This window comes from Lepus europaeus, chromosome 3 (assembly GCF_033115175.1).
Source record: "Lepus europaeus isolate LE1 chromosome 3, mLepTim1.pri, whole genome shotgun sequence".
NCBI classification, from domain to species: Eukaryota; Metazoa; Chordata; class Mammalia; order Lagomorpha; family Leporidae; genus Lepus; species Lepus europaeus.
In genome coordinates, this window is record NC_084829.1 from 107,403,661 (window position 1) to 107,420,634 (window position 16,974).

The window sequence follows — 16,974 nt, forward strand, 5'->3', positions numbered from 1 at the left end:
TTTTATGTTGAGAAATATTTGCAAGGCAGGTATAATCTCACTCTACAGGTGAGTTAGGAGAAAGTCAAAGGACTTAACTCCTATGTCACACAGCGGGCATGAGGCTAGCTTATGAAACTCCAGGTTAGGACATGGAAAGGCGTATGGCATGCCGGTTGCTGCAGATAAGGTGTGTATTTGTTTCCACCAAGAAATACAGTTAGGAACAGGATGGGGAGCTCAGACCTTACTGGGGTGCCTTGGTCAAATAGATTCTTAGGGAAATTAGCCTGGAACCTGCTGCAGGGATGGCCTCGAGGGCACAGGGGTGGAGCCACGGGGGTGGGGGGCGGGGAAGAGAAGGAACAGGTACACAAGGCTATGGCTCCTGAAACCTGCTGCCCTCCTGCTGCAGGCCCCTGAGGTTCTCGGAGCCTGTGGCGTAGGCAGTGCTCTGCCCCTCTGCTCCTGTGTCTCACACAGGGAAGCGGGGGTCCTGCCGCTGTGTTGTCTTTGCCTGGGAGAGGCAAGCATGGATGTGTACATCATCACAAAAGTCTCAAGTCATTCTTAACTCTCATTATAAACAGTCTTCGTATTGGATGGCGATGTTGTCAAGCTTACTGTGGCATCATAACCGGAAAGTTACATTTTTGAGAAGCCCACTTTACAATCTAACTGCACGCCCAGCAGGTTTGTTTCCATTCGTTTGTACTGGATACACACCCTGATTTTTGCCTTCATGTCCTTGATGAGTTTTTTCCTTTCGAATTTCTTCTGTTGTTTCAGTTTCCACTTTTTAATTTGGGAAGGAAGGAGGCGATCAGAAATATCTTGATCATCCACTTGTATAAAAACCGCAGCATCTGGGAAAAATCCATGTTCCCCAAGAAACTGGGCCTCTTCTATATAGCGTGGGAAACCGTCAAGTATGAAGCCTGTAGAACTAGGTGGACATTTCATTATTTACTTTATTTTATTTAAAATATCTCATTATAAATGGCTCTAAGAATGTAAAAGTTGATGAATCTCAATGATGTATAATGAAAAATTTCAAAAGTTTACTGTGGTATCTTCAATTTTCCAATAGTATACAAGGTATTTCTCCTCTCAAATATACCAAATTGTATTAAATGTATAATATTTTACATCTATATTATAATACAAGTGTACTTCAAAAAGTTCATGGAAAATGGAATTAAAAGGTTAACTTCTTTTGTTGCAAAAATGTCACCAAGTGAGATGGTTTTATTCTTCAAAAGGTTCATGGAAAATGTGTATCCTGAAGAAACCATGTCTGGATTTCAACAATATTTGGCAGCAAACATATCTTCACACACTTGATCTTAGCCAAAAGGCCAAGAAGCGATAGCTTTTCATTGCATTTCCATAAACATTTTGAGTTCTCTTCCGAGTAAGGACATCCTAATAGACACAGGAGGACAGTCATTCCTCCTGTCTCCACCGTGGCTTTTCTGGATGACTTGCAAGTCTTTACCTCTACACCCAACCTCTCTTCAGAGTTTTCATTTAGAATTTCCAAAATCTGCTTATTTTCCCCACTGAATGCCCTTCAGGAATGAAGGATGCATTGTACTATCAAAAATCACACACACACTGTTACCCCCTCCAACTGCTCTTCCTTCAAACTCGCTAGCGCTGCAGTGCCAAACCCGAGACACTGGGACGCTGCCTCCCTACACGCCTTCCTCCGCACCCACGCTTCTCTTTCTGTCACTATCCCTTAGTTTAGCTCTTACCACCTTTCTCTAGGACTGATGCAATAGCCTTCTTAAAATTTGTGTTTTTTTCTCTGATCATAAAAACAATAAATCTCACTATAGAAAAATACAAAAGTAGAGGAAAGCAATGAAAAGGTAAAATTATCCATAATCTCATACCCAGAGATCACCAGCATTTGTTTTATTTATTTCTAGTTTATTCTTCTTGTATCCATCGCTTTATCATATTATAAATAGTTTGCAACTTTTAAGAAATAACTAAAAAGCTAGTTAAAATTATTAAACATTGTACATATTTATGACATTATCATGTAATGTTTCAAAACTCGTCTACTTTGCATAATGTCCAATCGTGGTACACATATATTTATTTCCTCATTTATAATTTTTTAAGTGAAAAGATTCAAATCCATTCTTCCAGCTTTTAGGTTGGAAAAATTAACAGCCCACTATCTTTATCTATAGTTACCCTACCGCATGACAGAACATCAGAACTAACTCCTAGCTAGCTATAATCAGTACTCAAATCATCTGCAGTTTCTTCTTCTTTTTCTTTTTTTTAAAGCTTTAGTTATTTTGAAGGTCAGAAATCTAGAGAGAGAGGAAGAGAGAGAGAGAGAGAGAGAGAGATCTTCCATCTGCTGGTTCACTCCCCAAATGGCCACATGGGGCAGGGCTGAGCCAGGCCGAAGCCAGGAAGCAGGAGCCTCATCCATGTCTCCCACGTGGGTGCAGAGGCCCGAGCAGTTGGGCCATCTTCTGCTGCTTTCCCAAGCGCATTAGCAGGGAGCTGGATTGGAAGTAGGGCAGCCAGGACCAGAACCAGCCCCCATACGGGATGCCAGCTTCACAGGCTGTGGCTTTACCTGCTACTCCACAACCCTGCCCCTGCAGCTTCTTTTTGAATCCAACATTATATAATAACATTTTCATGCTATTATAAATTCTTCATTATAATACATTTTAATGGTTGCGTAATATTCAGCTATTTTATATAGGCTTTAGCAGCTTCAATTTTTAACTTCGACTTCAACTTCTTTGATCCCTATCCGTATTTATCTACATAAATACTTACAGGTATCTATCTAGATACATGTTTCAGTAAATAAATACATATCTCACTAAATTACTGAACAACACTCATGGTTCTATAGCTGCAGGTCACCTGAGTTTCTGACAATTATTGATTTCATTTAGGAAACAAGAAATTAAAATAAAAGAAGTTGATGACTAATAATGAATCCCACTCAGCTGCTTCAGTCATGGACTAGGTGAGAGAGTGTGTCCAGAACCCTAAGACGGCCCCGGGAGTGGCCGGTTATCTAACTTCTCTACGGTTCAGTTTCCTCTTGTGCACCCAGTAAATTCCATATATGTGTGTACTAAAATCAGTATTGTAAATACCATTTCACTTTGGTCTGGTGAATATTGAGGTAAGAGACTCTGGTTAGGCAACTGAAGTGACGTGTAAACTCTGGGTGACCTGGAGATTTGCCCTGGTTGGGCTGGGGTGTAGGTTTTTTTTTTTTTTTTTGACAGGTAGAGTTATAGACAGTGAGAGAGACAGAGAGAAAGGTCTTCCTTCTGTTGGTTTACTCCCCTAATGGCTGCCGTGGCCGGCACGCTGCGCCGATCCGAAGCCAGGAGCTGGGTGCTTCCTCCTGGTCTCCCATGCAGGTGCAGGGCCCAAGCACTCGGGCCATCCTCCACTGCCTTCCCGGGCCACAGCAGAGAGCTGGACTAGAAGAGGAGCAACCAGGACAGAATCCGGCGCCCCGACCGGGACTAGAACCCAGAGTGCCAGTGAAGGCGGAGGATTAGCCTAGTGAGCCACGGAGCCGGCCTGGGGAGTAATCTTAACTGTAATTGTTAAGTGGCTGCAGGGGGAAAGAGTCCAGCGCTCGACTGGGGTAATGGGTTTAGAACTTGGGTTCTCCAGCACGACTGTGTATTAGAATCACTGGGGAGCACTGAAATACCAACACTGGGGCCCAGTCTCCTATTCCTAGAGTCTTTTTTTTTTTTTTTTTTTTTTTGACTTGAGAAGAAGAGGGAGTTGGGAAGAGGGAGGAAGGGAAGGAGAGAGGGAGGGAGGGAGGGAGGGGGGAGAGAGGGAGGGAGAGAGAGAAAGAGAGAGAACAAGCACCAGAGCTCCCAGCAGCTGACTTCTCTAACAGCTGGGGCTGGGCTGGAGCCAGGGAAGCAGGAACCCAGTCCAGGTCTCCCAAGTGGGCGGTGGGAACTCAGCTGCTCGAGCCATCACTGCTGTCTCCCAGGGTGCGCACTGGTGGCAAGTGGGAGTCAGCAGCCGGAGCCTGGAATCGAACCCAGGTACACTGGCATCTTAACAGCTAGGCCAAAAGCCCACTACTACTCCCCCAAGAGCTTCTGATCCAGTTGTTGTGGGGTGAGACGCTGACCTCAAGGTTTTTTAAAAACTCCACAGATGTTTTTAATGTGTAGCTCAAGGGAGAATCGCTAATTTACATGAAGGTAAAGGGAAAATTGTTAAACTTGAACAATATTTTTGCCTTTAAGAATAAAGCAGAAAAAGGCACTATGTATATAATCCTGTCTAAAGTAAGATACCGTATGGGTTCCTTAAACCACCATTCGGAAAGAATTGCTTCAAGAATTTCAGAAGGCAACGGCTCGTTTTCCATTAGGCTCGTTTTGATTGCTTCTTCTTCTTCTGTAAGGTGTATGTCGGGAGGCTGCAAACAAAAATCAAAACTCTATATTATCAAATGATTCCATATTGCATGGTGGTTAGGATGAGACCTACTTGTCTCTGAGGTCATTCTCTAATGCTGTGACTTGTAAACATTTAAAAATGTGTGAATTCTTTTCTTTAGGCCATTACCTAACATGGTTATAAACAGTGAATAATATCTACTATAGCTAAGAGAAGGTACTAGTGATAGCACAATGCATTCTCACACATGGCCTCACGGTCATATTGTGTCTCATTGCTTTTTGCTAACACCTTGTCAATTTGTCTCAAGGCTTAACTGACTTTTGCCGTCTATCCTACAATTCTACAACTATCCCCCAACCTACAGCCTGATCCGGAAATGGGTCAATGCGGACAGACATCTGAAGTACAGTCTCCCTGGGGCTGCTGCATTGTAATAACATAGAAAACATTCTCCTAACCAAGCCAGGTGACCTTGGATGGACACTAAAACGTAACAGTTCCTTCTAGAACGAAACTATTTTAGGTGAGTGCTTTTTTTGTTTAAAAGTCTGAAAATGAGTAAGGTATGAGAAATGCTGCTTACCAGGAAGTAGGATTTCATTATCTGCAAATAAAATCCTACCACAGGCCTCCTGAGAAGCCAAAGAGTTCACAAAACAGCCAAAGAAAACCAAACGGCAACAAGAAGCAGCAAGTATTTTGTTGCCTTAGGAGATCCAGACCCGCTCAAGTTAGAAGTCCGGATTCACGTGTGCTTTGTAAGCTGGTAGAGTGTCCGTTTCTCCCTGACTCTACCCAGCGTGGATGGGAAACCATTACAGAGTATGTCTGCAGGGGTGCCGCATTGCCTACTGGGACACCGCGTGACTCTGTTCAGCCGGGCTCCTACCTTCATCAGGCTTAACTACTTGGGGCCACCGACTCGGGGTCATTGAGAATCAGATGGCTTTGCCTCATCAGAAATGGTTCAAAGCAAATTAGGATTAAGAACTTATTGTTATTATTTTTACAACTCAAGACCGAAACCGTCTAAGAGATACAAACAAACTTTCTCATGAGGCATACTTAGAAATTAATCTTTTGAGATCCTCACTGGCATTAGGACAGATTTTATGCTCTTTGATGGCAAACAGAGAACAAAATAATGGAGAGACTTGAGAGTCCAGGTCAGATATGGAATAACGGGACTCCCACGTGACTGCTGTGCGACAGTGTTGCCGGGGAACACTCCCGATTTTTACTGGAGTCGGTACAACTCGGTGCTTTGGATGCTGTAGGAGCAGGGAGCGCTGTATTTAACACCTGGGGAGAACGCCTCACTTGATGGCTTTTATGGGCTTCCTCTTCTTACTGGAGTTCAGAGGGACGCCCCCCCCCTCCCCCCCATCACCTGCTGCTTTGTTTTTTCTTCCTCGAGGGTGACATTGGCCTGCATCGCCAGCTCCTCCAGCTCCTGTTTTGCAGCCTGCTCCTCCTCCAAATCTTCCTCAAATTCAGGTCCCACTCTTTTTTCGATTTTGAGCAGCAGTTTCTCTTGAAGAACTTCGTCAAACTGGATGTGGAAGAGGCCGAATTTCTCTGCCGCCTGCCTGCCACACACAGTCTTGCCGGCGCCTCGGGGGCCCAGGAGGCAGATTCTCAACGGAGGGGCCTGCCAGGGTGCGGTGGGGTGCGGAGGCCGGGGGTGGGTGGGGGGAGAGGGCGGGAGACAGGGGTGCAGTGGTTAGAACACCTCCGGCTTTTTCGCTGCTCTCCCTAAGGCTGGGAGCGAGGAGCCCTGGGCCAGCTCAGGGAGGTATGAACAGGGGTCGGCGCCACTGCATTGGCGGTGGTCCTCAGGGTGCAACCCACCCAGGGCAGCTGGATCTGTCGGGCGGCCAGCCGCTGACATCTCATTCCATTAGTTCTTTTAAAATTAGCTGTGGTCCATAGGGAAAAGAATGGGAAGTCACTTTCCTGGCGGGGTTTAAAGCGCCCCTCCGCCAGACGGGAACTCCAGAGTCACGGCCTGCCATTCTGCCTTCCTGTAGCTGGGGGCCAGCACGCCTGAAGGCAGACTCCCACACCGCAGGGAGCACCCCTGGATGCAGAAATGGGGCATGTTTTATTTCCAGAAATGAATAAAATGCCATTTGGAAACTTCTGGCAAGACAGACACAGCATAAAATTTACCATTAAGACCATTTTTAATTTAAGTGTATGATCCAATGGTATTAAATATATTCAGAATGTCGTATACCCATCACCATTATCCAGCCCCAGAACTTTCTCATCAGCCTAGACTGGGACTTAACCTGCACTCATTGTTAAACAACAACTCCAGGGGCAGCGTTGTGGTGGAGCTGTTGAAACCTTTGCCATACCGGTGCCAATTCCATTCCAGCTGCTGCACTTCTGATCCAGCTCCCTGCTAATGGCCTGGGAAAAGCAATGGAAGACGGCCCAAATGTTTGGGCCCCTGCTGTCCATGTGGGAGACCTGGAATAAGCTCCTGGCTTCAGCCTGGTTAAATCTTGGTTGATGCGGCCATCTGGAGAATGAACCAGTGGATGGAAGACCTCTGTCTCTCTTTCTTTAATTCTGACTTTCAAATAAATAGGTAAAATCTTAAAAAAAAAAAAAATCTCCTATTCTTCCTCCGTTTGGCCCCTGATAACCACCACTCCATTTTCTATTTCATGAATTTTCCTACTTTAGGTACTTCACATAGTTGTATCTGCTTTTGTGTCTGGCTTTAATGAACTTTCTTAAAGAGAAGATAGAGAATGGTTCTAAGGCTGATGAACAAGAATTAGAAACTGTTCCCACAAATGTAGGAAGCAACAGAGTACTCTATAGCTATGTAACAGTACCCACAGTTGTCAACTGGTTCAATTCATCAGAGACAACTCACCTCAGGCAACTTTTTTTTTTGTAATCCAACCAATCAGTGTCAGCCCTTACCCTCGAAAATCAACCAATCAGGGGTGGACTTACCCTGAAAACCGCCTCTGGCCGTGAACTTGGTCAGCAGCAGTCTCAGCTGAGTAGGCTGCGGTTCTTTAGTGGATGCCAACCCACTTGTGTCTCTTAGAGCCTACCGCCCCTGAGTCCCACACTTCCCCCAGCCCTTATGGTTGTTAGCTGGCTCTTCTTTTGGGGGGAACTAAGGTAGCTGGCCCTTACTACAGGAAGTAACAAATTCGGCCATGTCTTCTTACTTCCGCTAAAAAAGACCGATATTAAGTGCTGGTTTGACCCAACCCTTTACTGCAGAAATCAAAGTAGGAATTATTTTATGTTATATTCCAAAAGGTTGTTCTTTGAACCCAGACAGCTTTTCACTATGTCGCTATATCCAACTGAGGCTTTATCATTCATGAACAAAATGATGGAGGTTGGTAACAATAAAAATATTATTTTTTGTTTATTTGAAAGAGTTAGGAGAGAGAGAGAGAGAGAAAGAGAGAAATGGAGCATTCCCTGGTTCACTCCCCAGATGCCCGACCAGGCTGAAGCCAGGAGCCAGGAACTCTATCCAGGTCTCCCACACGGTGGCAGGGGTCCAAGCACTTGGGCCGACTTTTGCCGCTTTCCCAGGTGCATCAGCAGGGAGCTGGATCCGAGGTGGAGCAGCTGGGGCTCCTGGGGGATGCTGGCGCCGTGACACCAGCCCCGGCAATTCCTCTGAACGCACTCAGGGGCAATCGTTAGGGTGGGACAGTGGTTTCACCTTCAGTGGTTCCTCATGAGCCACGTAGTCCTCGGGGCGCTCCAGGAACTTGTCTTTAGCCTCTGCACTTGAGAAGTAGTAGATCTTGTCTCGGTATTTCACTGCTTCTTCTACGTTGCCTGGGTGTAGGATGAAGTTTTCTTTGAGAACCACTGGACAAAAGTGCTTTGTATCGCCCAAATGCCTCCTCTTCTCTTTAATTCTGTCTTCATTCTAGAAATAGCATTCAAAATGTGGAGAATATCATCAAAAAGTATTTTGATATAACACCACAGGGGAATTAAAAACATTCATCTTGAGTAATATTTAATCTATGACAATACAACGTAATATGCAAAAGGTCAGTCTTTATACTAATTTAATTAAAATATCAATTTCTTATATCTTTATATTCACATCCTCAGTTATTCATTTTTTTCTTTTTGACAGGCAGAGTGGATAGTGAGAGAGAGAGACAGATAGAAAGGTCTTCTTCCTTTTTGCCATTGGTTCACCCTCCAATGGCCACTGCGGCCAGTGCATTGTGCTGATCCGAAGCCAGGAGCCAGGTGCTTCTCCTGGTCTCCCATGTGGGTGCAGGGCCCAAGGACTTGGGCCATCCTCCACTGCACTCCTGGGCCATAGCAGAGAGCTGGCCTGGAAGAGGAGCAACCATGACAGAATCCGGCACCCCAACTGGAACTAGAACCCGGTGTGCCAGCGCCACAAGGCGGAGGATTAGCCTGTTAAGCCGCGGTGCTGGCCCTCAGTTTTTCTTTACTTTAAAAAATCACTTATTAGGCCGGCGCCGCGGCTCACTAGGCTAATCCTCCGCCTTGCGGCGCCGGCACAGCAGGTTCTAGTCCCGGTCAGGGCACCGATCCTGTCCCGGTTGCCCCTCTTCCAGGCCAGCTCTCTGCTGTGGCCAGGGAGTGCAGTGGAGGATGGCCCAAGTGCTTGGGCCCTGCACCCCATGGGAGACCAGGAGAAGCACCTGGCTCCTGCCATCGGATCAGTGCGGTGCGCCGGCTGCAGCGCGCCTACCGCGGGGGCCATTGGAGGGTGAACCAACGGCAAAAAGGAAGACCTTTCTCTCTGTCTCTCTCTCTCTCACTGTCCACTCTGCCTGTCAAAAAAAAAAATCACTTATTAAAGATTTTGTATTAACATGTAATCCTTTTACATCGGTGTGGATACTGTGCAATATTCCAACACATAGAGCAGTGCTTTGAATTAAAGTGTCCCCAATGTCTATAGACATAGGTGTACTGAAACCCCCCAGGAGGTCAGTTTGTAAAATAAAATTATTCTAAGAAGTAAATGCTGAGTCAGGGTCCAACTTCCTACTCTTTGTGTAATAAATGCCTCAAAGTTTGCTTCGTTTCCTAAAAGTGGCTATAAGATCAAATAATTATTTAAAAATGTTTTATTTAGTTCATTTTTATCTGTGATAAAGAAAATCTGTGTGAATATTTTAAGGATTTTTGCAACTTATTTAAAGCAATGAGAGTATTTTTAAAAAGTTTTTTATGTTACAAAATGTTACTAGAAAATATTAAAAATGTGACATTGTGTAAGAGTGAAAATATCTCAACTTTGTCCTTCCAATATTATGTCAACATAGCTAACCGTTTTTTTTAAATTTTTAAATTTTTATTTATTTGACAGAGTTAGACAGTGAGAGAGAGAGACAGAGAGAAAGATCTTCCTACTGTTGCTTCACTCCCCTAATGGCCGCAGTGGCCAGAGTGGACTGATCCTAAGCCAGGAGCCAGGTGCTTCCTCCTGGTCTCCCACGGGGTGCAGGGCCCAAACACTTGGGCCATCCTCCACTGCCCTCCCAGGCCACAGCAGAGAGCTGTATTGGAAGAGGAGCAGCTGGGACTAGAACCCGGCACCATATGGGATGCCGGGGCCGCAGGTGGAGGATTAACCAAGTGAGCCACGGTGCTGACCCCCAACATAGATAACAGTTTTATAAGTTTCCTTCCAGGCCCTGTTTTCCAAGTAATTCTACTAATATATATATTTTTCTTTTTAAAAACGATTTTATTTATTTATTTGAGAGGCAGAGTTACAGACAGTGAGAGGGAGAGACAGAGAGAAAGATCTTCCTTCTGAAGTTGGTTCACTCCCCAAATGGCCGCAACGGCCGGAGCTGTGCCGATCTGAAGCCAGGAGCCAGGTGCTTCTTCCCGTCTCCCATGGAGGTTCAGGGGCTCAGGCACTTGGGCCATCCTCTACTGCTTTCCCAGGCCATAGCAGAGAGCTGGATTGGAAGGAGCAGCAGGGACTAGAACCAGCGCCCATATGGGATGCTGGTGTTGCATGTGGAGGATTAACCCACTGTGCCATGGCGCCAGCCCCTACCTATATACTTTCAAACAGACATAAATTAGCACAAAATACAGTATTGTAAACATACAAATGGGATATATTACATAATTATTCTATAAGATACTTTTCATAAAATAAGAAATAATGAACAACTCTCTGTAAAGTTACAAAAATAAGACTATTCTGTACCTTGTCCCATTTTTGCTCAATTTTTATGTCAGAGTATTCTAGCTTCAAAATAAGCTGGGAAGCATTGATTTTCTTCTATGATGTGGAAGGGTTTATACATAGGAATAATCAATGATCAATTATAATTATATTGATAATTATAAATGATCAATCCACTTTAAATTCCCCCTTTATTTTTTCTTGGGGTACTTCTATTTTTCTTGAGCAAATTTTGGTAAATTGTTTTGGGAGTAAAATCCTTTCTATCTTGACTTGCCTTATAATTTAAAAGAATCCTCTTTGAAATCTGATTATATTCATATAATATTACTTATTGCTGCTTTTTTACCTGACTCAGCTTGTCAGAAGTTTATCTATTTCATTGCTCCTGTCAGTAAATCAACATTTTGTAAAATTACGTCTACTCTTCTTATTTTATCTTGTTTTCCTACTTTGTTATTTTTGCCTTCATCTATTTTTTTTAAAAGGACTTATTTTATTTATTTGAAAGGCAGAGTTACCGAGAGAGAGGGAGAGAGAGATCTTCCATCTGCTGGTTCACTCCCCTAATGACTCCAATAGCTAGGGCTGGGCCAGGTTGAAGCTGAGAAGCTAGGAACTCCACCTGGGTCTCCTGCATGGGTGCAGGGGCCCAGGTACTTGGGCCATCCTCTGCTGCTTTCTCAGGGCATTAGCAGGGAGCTGGATCAGAAGTGGAGCAGCCAGGACCTGAATCAATGTCTGGTATGGGATTCAGGTGTCACAGGTGGCGGCTTCCTCTGTTCCACAATGCCAGCCTTCTCTTACCCACTTTCTTTGGCTTGTTTAGTTGCACTTTTATCCATGTTCTTGAGTTGTATTCTTATTCTTTCCCAATCTTCCTCGTTTTTCAATAAATGCACATAAAATTGCCAGACTTAGCAAACAAAAACACAGATTCTCCAGTTATGTTTGAATTTCAGATAAAAAAATAACTTTCAGTTATTCATTTGTTTTAAATCCAAAATTAACTGGGTGCTATATATTTTATCTGGCAACTCTAAATTTCTACTTCTGCTTTACCACAAAAGTTTTATGTGTGATCTTAAGTTAATGTAGTCACCTAAAGCACTTCAGCAACAGATCTGATCAAAACTCACAAAAAGAGAGAAAGAGAGGGAAAGGAAGGAAAGGAGGGAGAACTGCACACCAAAAGATCAGCTGGATGGAGCAGACCATAAACCCTGCAACACACGGCGAGGGGTCCTCCAAAAAGTTCATGGAAATGCATACTATGGAAAAATCATGCATGTATTTCAAAATTCTTGGCACCAAAATAAATTTATTTTTTAATTCCATTTTTTCCCATGAACGTTTTAAAATACTTTCATGTTTTTTCCAAGGAAAATTATTTGTTTCATGGGCATATGTTTTCATACTGTCTAAGTAGCCTGGCATTTCAGGGGGTCAGATGGAGCTGGAGTAGGGGGCAGAGTGTGCGTGAAAATGCTGATTTCTGAGATGGAAATGTTTGTCCAAACGTGACAGCTGCCACCCCCGAGCCGTTCATTTGCAATGACTTGCCAAAGGAGAACGAGTAGTAATAAAAGAATCCTGCCTCTTCCTCCTCCTCTTCCTCCTCCTCCAGCTCCTCTTCAACTTCGGCTTCGGCCTGATAGTCTTCTGCTTCTTCATCATAATCGTCCACAGTTAACTCCCAGCCAGTGTATTGGAAAGATTCTGTTTAAAAAAGAGGACTCATTGGAGAAAGTAGTTTTAGGATAAGAAGTTACTAACATATTGTAGCTGACAAAGGTTAGGAACATTAATTACTATTGTTGATCTCTTGGTTTAGATACATAATGCAAATAGGCCTTCACAATTCTTTATGGGACTGTTGGTCAGTATGGACAATGCTGTGTGTGCGTCACGGCTCTCTCTTCTGGTTGGCCAGATTTTGCACTATCATTTAGTAATTTATAAATTCAACATATTCTTGGATACACCAAATGCTTCACTGCACAAACTATCAAGTAAGGTTTTAAAGTTTCAAAATGCCTTTAATACTATGACATGATAAGAAATGTTAGGATGACGGCCCATACTTTCCATAGTCTCAACTACTTTTTGAAGGAGTTCCTTTGGAGTCTTGCTGGCAATGTCTAAGTATAAAATTTGAATGAAAGATTCATGGAACAATGATTCCAGCTGTTTCCACAGGAAGCCGTAGGAATTAATTTTCTCTTTAAATGGCTCCATTTCAGGAACATCAGGGTACGCATCTTCTGGGAACTCTGGTAATACAACTTTTAAGGGAAGAAAAGATAAAAAGAGATGTTAAAATCATATCTCTAGTCTTACAGCCAAAATTATTTATACTTCACAGTATTTGAAGATACCAGTTAGGATGCTTGTTGGGATACACAGAGTCCATATTGCAGTGCTTAGTTTGTTTATCAAAATAATTAATTAATTAATTTGAAAGGCAGAGTTACAAAGACAGAAGGAGAAATAGAGAGAGAGGGAGAGAAAGAGAAAGAGAAAGAGAGAGAGATCTTCCATCTGCTGGTTCACTCCCCAAATGGCCACCATGGCCAGGGGTGGGCCAGGCTGAAACCAGGAGCCGGGCCTCCCACATCGGTGGCAGGGGCCCAGGGACTTGGGCCATCTTCTGCTGCTTTTCCCAGGCCATTAGCAGGGAGCTGGATGGAAGTGGAGCAACTGGGACTTGAATTGGTGCCTCTTTGGGATGCCTGTGTTGCAGGCAGTGGCTTAAATCTGCCGTGCACAACAGCGGCCCCTGGAGTGCTGAGGTTTGGGTCCTGGCTCTTCTCTTGATTCCCGCTTGCTGCTAATGTGCTCCCAGGGAAGCAGCAGTGATGCCTCGTGTAGTCGGTCCCTGCCACCATGTGGGAGACCTAGATCGGGTTCCCCGCTCCCAGCTGGCCATTGTGGGCAGGTGGGAGAGTGAACCAGTGAATAGGAGTTCTGTCTGTCTCTGCCTTTCAAAGGAATAAATAAATAATAGGAGAATATTTGAAAGAAATGAACAATACCCTAAGCAACAACACATCCATAAATTCACATTTTAATTATGCTTTCTTCCTTATGTTGACTGTAGATAAGTTATTATTAAATAAATCCGAATTATTTGGATAATTAATGAATTTCATAGGGAAACTTAAAATTCATAAAATAAAACTATAAAATCAGTGTTATAAGCTGGCTAGATACACTTTTAATGGAATAAATTAAGAAGATATAATGTATATCAACTGGCATACAATGTAGAAAAAGAAAATGAAAGCAAGAACTATGCCTAAAATAAGGGATTCGGCCTTTTTAAAGAAGACATGAAGGGGACGGAGCCAAGATGGCGGTATAGGGAGGGAGTTTACTGATAATCCGGGAGAAGACACATTAATAAAAGTGAAGATAGTGTAGTCTCAGGGAAGAATTAGGGGGAAAACGGCAGAGGAAACTCTTCCGTCATTAGAGGGACATGGTGGCTCTCTGGGGAGGGCACGGGTGCCCATGGCTCGGGACCCCAGCTGCCCAGAGTCTCCACACCAGCGCTGGAAAGAAGTGAGATGAAACGGCAGTAGCCGAGACACTGGCAGAAAAGTGGCAGCAAGAAGGGCCTAGAGGGAACGAGGCTTGAAGCCCCGTGGGGGAAAGTACATGCGCCTAACTAGAGGAGAGGAAAAATAAAAGGGATGATATGGACATGATTCTCTCTCTCCACTCACCTTACGAGCCGATAGAGCAGGTGCCATTTTGGACATACTAACAGCTGCACCAGCTCGGGGCTGTGCCTGGCAGTCAGCCAAGCAGAAAAACCTGACTCTGGTGGGGAGCAATAACAGGAGACTAAGACCTAGTGAATGTGTGGAGCTTATGAACTGCGACTGTGAAAAAAAAAACCTGAGGGTGTGTGGGAGAACTCACGGTGCGGCTAAGACGTGAGTAGTCTTGGTGGGAGACGCCACAAGCTAGGGTGGCCCTGGCTACCCGGTGAGAGACGTAGCAGGGGAATCTGAGCTTACACTGAGGACTGCACAGATCCTTTGTGTGGTCCTCGGGACAGGCAGATGACTATTATACCCACTGGGGCTAGCGCTCAGCACTGATTGCCATGAAGGGGAAGAGCTCAGCTGAGCAGAACTACTTCCCTTCTGATTAAAGAGAGAGATTAAGGTCAGAGTTTGTGAACTCAAGAGGCTTCCACAGCCTTGGCAGCTCATGATAAGAGCCTCGGGTGATTACTGACATCATAAATAAGAGTGTCAATTGTTAAATCAACAACGGGAGTCACTGTACACTTGCTCCCCATGTAGGATCTCTGTCCTTAATGTGTTGTACTATATAATTAATGGTAAAACTACTACTCAAACAGTTCTTTATACTTTGTGTATCTGTGTGGGTGCAAACTATTTTTGAGATCTTTACTTAGTATATACCAAGTTGATCTTCTGTATATAAAGAAAATTGAAAATGAATCTTGAGAGGAATGGGATGGGAAATGGGATGGTTGCAGGTGGGAGGGAGATTATGGGGGGAAAAGCCGCTATAATCCAAAAGTTGTACTTTTGAAATTTATATTTATTAAATAAAAGTTTTTAAAAAAGAAAACATGAAAAACACTTTTAGGTACTATCTACTTTAAAAAGCAATTTTTAAGCTAACAATAATTGTACTTATTTAAGAGACACAGCACAGCCTTCTAATACATGCATCTAACCTGTACTGATCAAATCAGGGTAATCACCATTTCCCCCTTTTGACGTTACTTTATGAACTTCTTTTAAGAGTCTGACCTGTTTCACCTAATTCCTCCAGGCTCTCTTTGGATCTTTCTGGAATTTGTTTTTCAACTGTAGCATCCTCAGTACGCTTGGAAACTTAAGAAAGAAATCTTGTGGTTAACATTTGGATTTTAAAACATTGTGCTATGAAAGTTTTGGTGCAAAGAAAATTTCAAAACATAGCTTAAACTGTATATAGCATGAGGGTAATTCAACTTTTATGGAAAAGTGGAAGGAAATATTTGTTTTGGTTTGGTTTAAAGAAAATTTCTTATTTTTATTTTTATTTTATTTTATTTTTTGACAGGCAGAGTGGATAGTGAGAGAGAGAGACAGAGAGAAAGGTCTTCCTTTTGCCGTTGGTTCACCCTCCAATGGCCGCTGTGGCCGGCGCATCGCGCTGATCCTAAGCCAAGAGCCAGGTGCTTCTCCTGGTCTCCCATGTGGGTGCGGGCCCAAGGACTTGGGCCATCCTCCACTGCACTCCCGGGCCATAGCAGAGAGCTGGCCTGGAGGAGGGGCCACCGGGACAGAATCCGGCGCCCCAACCGGGACTAGAACCCGGTGTGCCGGCGCCACAAGGCAGAAGATTAGCCTGTTGAGCCACGGCGCCGGCCTAAGAAAATTTCATAGCAGTTTAAATTGTATTTAGTAAGAGGGTAATTCAAATGTTGCATAGAAAAATGGACTGCAACATTAACTTTCTCTTGGTGCAAAAACATTTTGAAGGGCAGGTGTTGTGGCAGAGCAGGTTAAGTGGCTGCTTGTACACCTGCATCCCATATCGGAACTCTGCTTCAAGTTCCTGCTGCTCCACTTCCAACCCAGCTCCCTGCTGATGAGCCTGAGAAGGCAGAAGATGATGGCCCAAGTGCTTGGGTACCTGCTACTCATGTGGGAGACCCAGATGGAGCTCCTGGATCCTGGCTGCAGATTGGTTCAGCCCCAGCTGTTGTGGGCATTTGGTGAATGAACTAATGGAAGGAAGATCTCTCTGTCTCTGTCTATGTAACTCTGCCTTTTTTTTTTTAAAGAATTTTTTAAGGTTTATTTATTTATTTGAAAGGCAGAGTTACACAAAGGCAGAAGGAGAGAGAGAGAGAGAAAGAGAGAGAGAGAGAGAGAGAGAGAGAGAGAGAGATCTTCCATCTGCTGGTTTACTCCCCAAATGGCTGCAACAGCTGAAGCTGAGCAGAACTGAAGCCAGGAGCCAGGAGCTTCTTCTGGGTCTCCCATGTGGGTGCAGGGGCCCAAGGACTTGGGCCATCTTCTATTGCTTTCCCAGGCCATAGCAGAGAGCTGGATCGGAAGTGGAGCAGCCAGGACATGAACTGGCGCCCATATGGGATGCTGGTTCTGCAGGTGGTGGCTTTACTTGCTATGCCACAGCTCTGGCCCCTGTAACTCTGCCTTTCAAATAAATACATATTCAAATTTTTTTGAAATCCATGCATAATTTTTTAATAATAGGCATTTTCCATGAACTCTTTGAAGAGCTTTCATTTCATGAGCATGGAAAAGCTAACTAACCTGATTTTATCATCACATATTGAATACATGCATTGAATTATCATA

The 16,974-nt window shown here is 44.0% G+C and overlaps 1 protein-coding gene across 1 annotated transcript in view; it reads right to left on the bottom strand.

Annotated features, from left to right (window-relative positions):
- Positions 1-16,974, bottom strand: part of AK9 (adenylate kinase 9) — a 150,602-nt gene that overhangs the window by 27,966 nt on the left and 105,662 nt on the right. The window contains exons 22-28 of the mRNA XM_062187650.1: positions 15,412-15,495; positions 12,700-12,900; positions 12,213-12,334; positions 8,132-8,344; positions 5,810-6,070; positions 4,311-4,435; positions 706-925 (exon numbers count right to left, since the gene is read on the bottom strand). Of these exons, the coding sequence (XP_062043634.1) occupies positions 706-925; positions 4,311-4,435; positions 5,810-6,070; positions 8,132-8,344; positions 12,213-12,334; positions 12,700-12,900; positions 15,412-15,495 (1,226 nt within the window). The remainder of the gene's footprint in view (positions 1-705; positions 926-4,310; positions 4,436-5,809; positions 6,071-8,131; positions 8,345-12,212; positions 12,335-12,699; positions 12,901-15,411; positions 15,496-16,974) is intronic.